The sequence below is a fragment of the Cibotium barometz genome, chromosome 10 (genome assembly GCF_041138505.1).
Source record: "Cibotium barometz isolate CiBa-2024 chromosome 10, ASM4113850v1, whole genome shotgun sequence".
NCBI classification, from domain to species: domain Eukaryota; kingdom Viridiplantae; phylum Streptophyta; class Polypodiopsida; order Cyatheales; family Cibotiaceae; genus Cibotium; species Cibotium barometz.
The window spans coordinates 58,907,965-58,915,515 of NC_141055.1; the positions used below are offsets into that span (position 1 = coordinate 58,907,965).

General features: G+C 40.1%; 1 protein-coding gene across 1 annotated transcript; it reads right to left on the reverse strand.

Moving 5' to 3' along the window:
- Positions 1–3,185: 3,185 nt before the first annotated feature.
- On the reverse strand, positions 3,186–7,196 carry LOC147635107 (14-3-3-like protein). The gene is made up of 4 exons (XM_086804406.1): positions 6,149–7,196; positions 4,602–4,724; positions 3,756–3,872; positions 3,186–3,674 (listed from the first exon to the last, which is right to left on the reverse strand). Exons 1-4 carry the CDS (start codon positions 6,626–6,628, stop codon positions 3,654–3,656), a joined length of 741 nt encoding a protein of 246 aa, XP_086660532.1. The 5' UTR covers positions 6,629–7,196; the 3' UTR covers positions 3,186–3,653.
- Between the last annotated feature and the right edge of the window lie 355 nt (positions 7,197–7,551).

Below are 7,551 nucleotides of genomic sequence, written 5' to 3' on the forward strand. Positions count from 1 at the left end.
GCTTTCAAGGTTATTCTTTTGGAAATATTTCATGGCATCTTGGGTATGGATTGGCTTAGTAGGAATGATGCTAACATTTATTGGAAGATGGGGCATGTGTCTTTCCTGGATGCATCCACCAATAGAGTGCAAGGTAATAGGGTTTATGGTAAGGCAATGATGCATATCGTTAAACCTGCATGTTTAGTCAAAAGTCTTCGAAAAAAGGATTAGCCTTGTATCCTATGAAATTGAATAAAGCTAATGACAAGTCTCCAAAATGGGAACTGTAATGTCTTAATGAGCATAAAGACCTATTCCTAGAGAAGTTTGTAGAATTGTTGCCTTATAGGAAAGTTGATCATGAGATAGAGCTAGAGCCAAGTGGCTAGAAAAGCTTATAAGATATAAACCTAGAGGCAATTGAGCTTAAGGAGCTCTCTCTCTCTCAATAACTAATAACTGCAATCATTTTCTTTTACTACACTGGAAAACTTGAACTTGTGAGTAATAAGCTAGGAAATTTCTTAAGCTAGGCATTATAAAGAGAGATAAAATTAGTTTTTGATTTTAAGACTCAATGATGGATAATAATAGACATCTTATAAAATTTACAAGATAACGGTGTAGTAAATATTAAGACGAGAGTGTTTTTAATGGGTAAAAAGTTAGAAAAATTCTTAAGATGGTCATTATTAGGAGTTATGTTGATAAATCTTGATTTTAAGTTGGGTATGATACATTAGCAAGAAATCAAAGAAATATAACAAATTAATTAGAAACAAATTATTTTTGGTGATTGTTGTGAAAGGTGAAATTTTGGTCCAATGTAAGTGACGGTTAGAACACCTAGGCATATGTACGAATTGTATGCTTGTTTGCATGAATGTCCAATGGCCGTTATTCCTCTAGAATGGGAGAGTATATTGCATCATGAGAGAGTTCTTATTAATAAAGGGACTGGTTCGGGAACCTGCTCAAGGGCGTGCCCATCCCCAGCCATGTGTCCACCATACCTCCTTCTAGAAAGGGTAGGATGCTTCTCACCTCACCTCCCACCATCCCGTTTTTCATGTAAGACCACCACCCACCCTATTACAGATGTATTTGGGATGTCTGGAGACTTCTCTTTCCTATCCTCATGGTGAATAATGCGCCTACTTCCCTAGCCTATGGGAGCTTCTTTTTGTCATAATTAATCTTTCCTCTTGCTGCCTATTGTCCTACTACTACCCCCTCTACTCTTATGCTTTTGGAGCCACTTCTCTCTCTCCCTATGTGTATTGTAAGTGGTTTTTCTTTTAACTTTAAGCAATTAATCTTAATTAAGGTTTTCCTACGGTTTAATTACATTGCTAATATGCTATGGACTGCCTTGGCAGGCCATTTTTGGTAGCTTCCTACTCCTCTCTCTCTCTCTCTCTCTCTCTCTCTCTCTCTCTCAATTTTGAAATTAAGGAGCTATTTCTCCTAAATTAAGTTAAGGGAATTCAATTAATTTAAGATTAGTAATTATGCTTAACGATTAGGGTAGTGCACACCTTGCAAGTAACATATCAAGCTATTGCTTGCATCGTGACACTGTTTGGCATGAAGATTTTAGTCAACAAGGATACCATCACTTTGGGAAGAGAGAAGCTAAAAGATATCTTGCCAATTGCGAAGCGGAAGAAGGTTAACTTTGCTAAGAATATATCTGTGAAAGAATCAGGTAACACATGTACGGCTTAGAGAACAGGAGGCAGTGGTACAATAGACGTGGGTCAGACTGGGAAATACTAAGAGAGTCAAGAAGAGCAGCAAAGAAAGAAGGGTGTAGAAGACTAAGGGATATGTGGACAGTCTACAGAAATCTGCCAAGAAAGCAGAGAAATAAAAAAAGTAAGGAGAAAGAAGGGTGTAGAAGACTAAGGGATATGTGAGAAATCTACCAAGAAAGCAGAGAAATAAAAAAAGTAAGGACTACAAAAGTTGGAAACCTATTGCAACAAAAACAGGAAAATCCTGAACTAGGAGACAAAAGGCTCTACATGGTTATCGAAAAATTGCCAAGAAAGTGGCCAAGAATTTCAAACGGTGAAACGAAGATGTTGAAGGGATCCTGAAAGATACCAGGAAGGGATAAGAGGAGAACATTGAAAGAAAGTAACTAGTACTAAAGAGGTTTTGATCTTGTTACTCGTCGACGAAGAATCCAGAGCCCGAGTAGGAAAGTAAAACCAAAGCTCAAGATCTGGAAGGGCTTATATCCAAATGTCCCCTGAATATCCAATGACAGCAACCATGTCTCCCAAAAACCATAAGAGGAAATCTGTCATTTGATATACACAATGTATGTATTGCAAATTCTCTACTTGTCAGAGCCAAGGCCAAGCGTTCTGTCATTCATTGTATGAAGTACGGATCTGGGTGTCATTTGTTGTATGGAGTGCGGATCTGGGACATGTACACAATTGTGTTCTTATCTTCGCAAGCAGTATAATAAGACTACTGTTGTGGTTATAACTTATTTCACCCATGGTTTCCCTCAAAATTCTGATGTACGAAATATTTGAAACAAGAAATGATGTAGCTTTTCAAGTAGCAACAAAATTCCTAATAAATGTTGAGTCACCTAAAAGGCTTTGCACTTTTTAGTTGTGATTTGTGGGGGCTAGTACCAAAGATAGGAGGTAAATCTACATGCAGCCAACTACCAATTGCCAAAACGACACGAGATCTGAAAGCTAGCCTTGTTTTAAGGCAAGTCAAATACACCATGAGAAAACAACATACCACACTGTTCCACCTCTATGAATGCGTCATCCTTTATTCACCGTTCGAAAAAACTTACATCACAGACAGCCAGTTTCTTCAGACCACCATTGCTGTGCTTTTATTATTTTCCTGATATTCCCTCACTATTTGAATTCTTGATACTTATCTGGCTCAACATCACCATGTTCTCTTGATCTAGAAGGCATACATCCATGGCTATTCGCTTATATGTTACAATCCAGGCAATGGGCACTTGCACAATAATTTTGATCTAATGATGCATTACTACTCATCCATTCAAAATTAGCAGGCTCAATCAAGGTTTCGTCTGATTTTAAATAAAGCATGTTAAAATAAATGACTCCTTTAAAAAAGATAATAGCAAATAAACCAGAAAAAAAATCAATTTTGCAAATTGTTGTATTTGAGTTAATACTTTATTTTCACACTTTTTCTTCATAGCAGAATCAATCTACATCAAGAAATACAAATACTAAATTGAAAATGAGGCACAATCCCAAGCAGTGTCTAATGATTTGGCCACATCCCAAAACCTGATACTCAGCAGAAGCATGAGGCCATTGTCTCGAGTCCCCCCCCCAAAGTAGTGGATTACCAGCTAGTTTGAAAACAAACCCCAGTACCAAGCAACCTAAATGTCTACCAGTTTTTATTACATACAATTCAGGATGCCATGAAAGGAAGAAAAAAAACAAACCTTCAAGCCCCTTCTTGTTGTAAGAAGAAAAAGCATCCCAAATCCTACACATAAATGCCATGTCCAGACCCAACCTCCTTATGTTCTAGAAGCAAACTGTGCTTAAAATAAAACCCAGAATGCTCTTCCCTTGTGCCAAGGAGAAGAGGCAAGCACTGGATGGAACACTACTGCATAATAATAGAGTGGTCATAGAGCTCTATGGTTCATCAGACTGCTCCTGAAAGCCAAGAAAATAATAGTCACAGAGTTGCAGTGTCCAAACATAATGAAGTTACACATGATTTGAAACATAACTCACCTGCATATCAGATGTCCACAAAGTCAGATTGTCCCTCAGAAGCTGCATGATTAAAGTACTGTCCTTATAGGACTCCTCTCCTAAAGTGTCAAGCTCAGAAATGGCTTCATCAAAGGCCTGTTAGTAGAAACTTTGATTTTAGTTCAAAGAATATGCACAAACTGCCAGGTTACATGTCTAGGTAACCTATGCGCTGTTTCAAAAATCTATTTTCAATCACTAGGAGACCTTTACATGAGGAACTTAGGTTCTTTCCAACTAAAACCGTAAATTCAACCAGGAGAGTACACCCTTGACTCTAAAAGGTCTTATACAATGCTTCAGACCATCAACTACTCATGCATAGAGCATTAGAGCATGTGCTACTCACATCAAGTGCATGCAGCTATACACAAACGTGTCTACTTTCACCGTCTTAAATGCCAAAAAAAAAACTCTATACACCAGTGCTTCTAAAAATCAACTCAAGCAAAGCATATAACACACCTCTATGAAATCGAAATAAATCCAAGCTTAAAAAATCAGAGAGCTAGTGCAAATGCTAAAGAGGAAAGCCTATCATATAAACACCCTACACAAACTAGATGCTCCCATCCCTCAGTCTTCTCCTCAATGTGTCTCGCATTAGAGGATGCCCTTAGCCCAAGAACACATGGTACTCTTCCAAACCAGGGACAAGAACCACTTAGACAAGATCCTTTCTTTCAACTTAGCCCACAATTTGTTTTCAACACCACAAACAAAGGTCCTATACAGATACATCCTGAGTGCATCGGATCCTAGTTGACAACCCCAACAAAAATCAAGTGGTGAAAAAGTAAATGCCGATGATCAGACTTTCCATACCTGCTTTGCCATGGCACAAGCCCGATCCGGAGAATTCAGGATTTCATAGTAGAAAACAGAGAAGTTCAGAGCAAGCCCCAAGCGGATGGGATGGGTAGGGGCTAAATCAGCCACCGCAATATCCTGGAGGAGGAATAGAAAAGAGTAAACTAACTGCACAGAACAAAGGAAACCTAGAAAGGACATCAAGATGCACATGTGTTTAAAAAACATCAAGGTCCCTCTCCATCTCCATCTCCATCTCTCTCTCTCTCTCTCTCTCTCTCTCTCTCTCTCTCTCTCTCTCTCTCTCTGCCTGCATTTATCTAGAAAAATATGAGGATCCATGTTTTGGAAAATACATAAAAGCCCATAATTATGGGCTGTGGAGGAAAGGCATCAGATCCATGTTTGCTGTCAACTGATTGAAGAAAACCATAGAAAATACATCAAGATCCATGTTTGTTCATGATCGAAGTCTTATTAAAAAATGTCATGGAGGTCCATGTTTAGAAAAGCTTAAAAACGAGTGAAGAGATTTAAAAAGACAGCATCAAGGGCCACGTTTTGAAAGCTATAAACTAAAACATGCTGTGAGAAAAAAACATAACAAACTGCATCAACCCAATCTGTAATTAAAAAAGCTGTATACTGAACTAAAGACTGCTTCGAGGTAGATGTTTTAAAAGGCTGTAAAGTAAATGCATAGAAACCCTGTAAATTACATCAGCCTACATGTTGTAAAAAGGTAAGATATCCTAAAAACCGCATCAAGGTCCATGTTATGAAAATCTCTAAGCAACATAAAGAAAAATCATCAATGACATCAAGGTCCATGTTCTTATTTATAAAAGGAAGAATAGCATCAGGGTCTATGCTGTAGAACCTGTAAACGTGAACCCTAAAAGTGCACCTCAAGGGTCCATGTTTTTAAAAGACTCCCTGGCAAAACATCGAGGCCTACTGTTTAAAAATTTGAACATGTAAAGAGAAACTCTAGACAAGGCATTTAGATCTAGTCCATATCAAAGAAGGTTGTGAGCTGAGTGCAGAATAAACCTAGGATACATCAAGATCCATGATGTAATGATATTAATGAAACAAAAGGAAAAGCTGCTCAAGGTGTAAGAAATAGAAATGTTAAAGTTCGTTCAAACAACAACAAACGGGAAGCCCTTGACATGGAAATTAAGTTTGTTCCACATTTTAAGAACCTGTGAACTGAGAGAAGAAGAGATCCAGGATTCATCTAGGTCTGAGAAGTTAAAAGAGAACCTACAATGGCATCACGGAGGGAGGCAGTCAAGCAAGTGCACAGCGATCTCCATGTTCAAGCAAAAAACAACATGAAGACCCCTAGATATACACATCAAGGTTCATGTTTGATAGCATAAATGGTATGATGCATGCTTTCGAAAGCTGCAAATTAAATGCAGAAAAAACCAACAGCGCAGGTAAGAACCCCGTGAAGCTAAACCCTAAAAGTTCACATCAAAACCCAGGTTTAACCACTTAACAACATGAAGAGAAACGGGAGGAAACCGTACGAATGAGTCCATGCGTAGTACCTGAGCAGATTTGTATGCGAGGAGGGTGTTCTCTGCGGCCTCTTTGCGCTCGGCACCAGTCTTGAACTCCGCGAGGTACCGGTGGTAGTCACCCTTCATCTTGGAGTAGAAGACCTTGGATTCGGCGGAAGAGGCAGTGGGGATGAGGTGGCTATCCAGGAGACCAAGGATGTTCTCGCAGATCTTGGTGAGCTCGGCCTCCACCTTAGCCCTGTAGTCCCGGATGAGGACCACATGCTCCTCGTTGCCCTTGCTCTCCTCCTTCTGCTCGATGGAGGAGATGATCCTCCATGAGGCTCTCCGAGCTCCGATCACATTCTTGTACGCCACAGAGAGCAGGTTGCGCTCCTCCACGTTCAGCTCCTCGCCACTCGCACTCTTCGCTACCCTCTCCATGAACTCCACCATCTCCTCGTAGCGCTCCGCCTGCTCTGCTAGCTTCGCCATGTAGGCATTCTCGTCGCGAGAGGGATCCGCCATCGCCGGAACGCAGGGCGTGATCTAGGATCTAGGGTTAGGGTTTGAGCAGAGTGTCACATAGGTCAGAGGGCGGGACGAGATGTGCGAACACAAATGAGAGAGAGGTAACTGCAAAGTCTTTTTACATATCCGTCCCCGGTCGCTTTACACCCAATCCGGTCTAGTCTCCATTAAAACTACATGCTTGGGTGGCTGTGCAGCCGCCCCTAGTTCCGCAACGCTCGTCCTCCCCAAACAAACAAACACGGCATCAAAACAATCCCCCTTGGATGTAATATATATCTGGTTTTAATATATTTCTCATTAAAAGCTTTATTTCCTTATCAGAGGAAATTTGGTGCAACCTTCTTGCTTTATTTCCTTACCAGTGAAGTGTGTAAGGAACACCGGTGGTTGTATCAACACTCCTACACAGTAAGAGACGTTCATACAATTCTCCCCCCCCCCCCTCTTTGTTTTACTCCATCATAAAAGCTAAAGGAAAGGCACATTTGTGGCTACTTGTATGCTCTGAGAAATCATATCCACAGCTTTCTCTTGGACAAGCAATATTGCCCACTTGTAACTCGACCATCTTAAAACTCTTGGGCATGTTTATAATCATTAGACGTCTATTTACACGTCTACGGCTCCCCCGTGCAAATGGGCAAATCATAGCTTCTTGAAAAAAGAACCCATTAATTCCACTACAAAAAGAACCATCAATTGAATGTCCTTATATGTGACAACCAACTAATATTTTCAAGACCCAAAGAAGAGGGTTGCACAAGTCTTTGTGGATGCTACTTTCATCTATGTTTCCACTTTCCTCCCTCTCACTATAAAAGTCCACAATGGGACACAAGCTCGATGAGTTAGTTTCTTTGATTTGACACAAGTCTTGGATCGTGACCTCCTTTGATACTAGTTCTATGTTCTATGTT

Excerpts from the sequence above, each read along its gene's own strand:
- LOC147635107 (XM_086804406.1), bottom strand. The coding sequence starts at position 6,628 with ATGGCGGATCCCTCTCGCGACGAGAATGCCTACATGGCGAAGCTAGCA. Across the intron at positions 3,873-4,601 it reads CTTGTGCCATGGCAAAGCAG|GCCTTTGATGAAGCCATTTC; the intron begins GTATGGAAAGTC and ends TTCTACTAACAG. Across the intron at positions 3,675-3,755 it reads TGTGGACATCTGATATGCAG|GAGCAGTCTGATGAACCATA; the intron begins GTGAGTTATGTT and ends CTTGGCTTTCAG.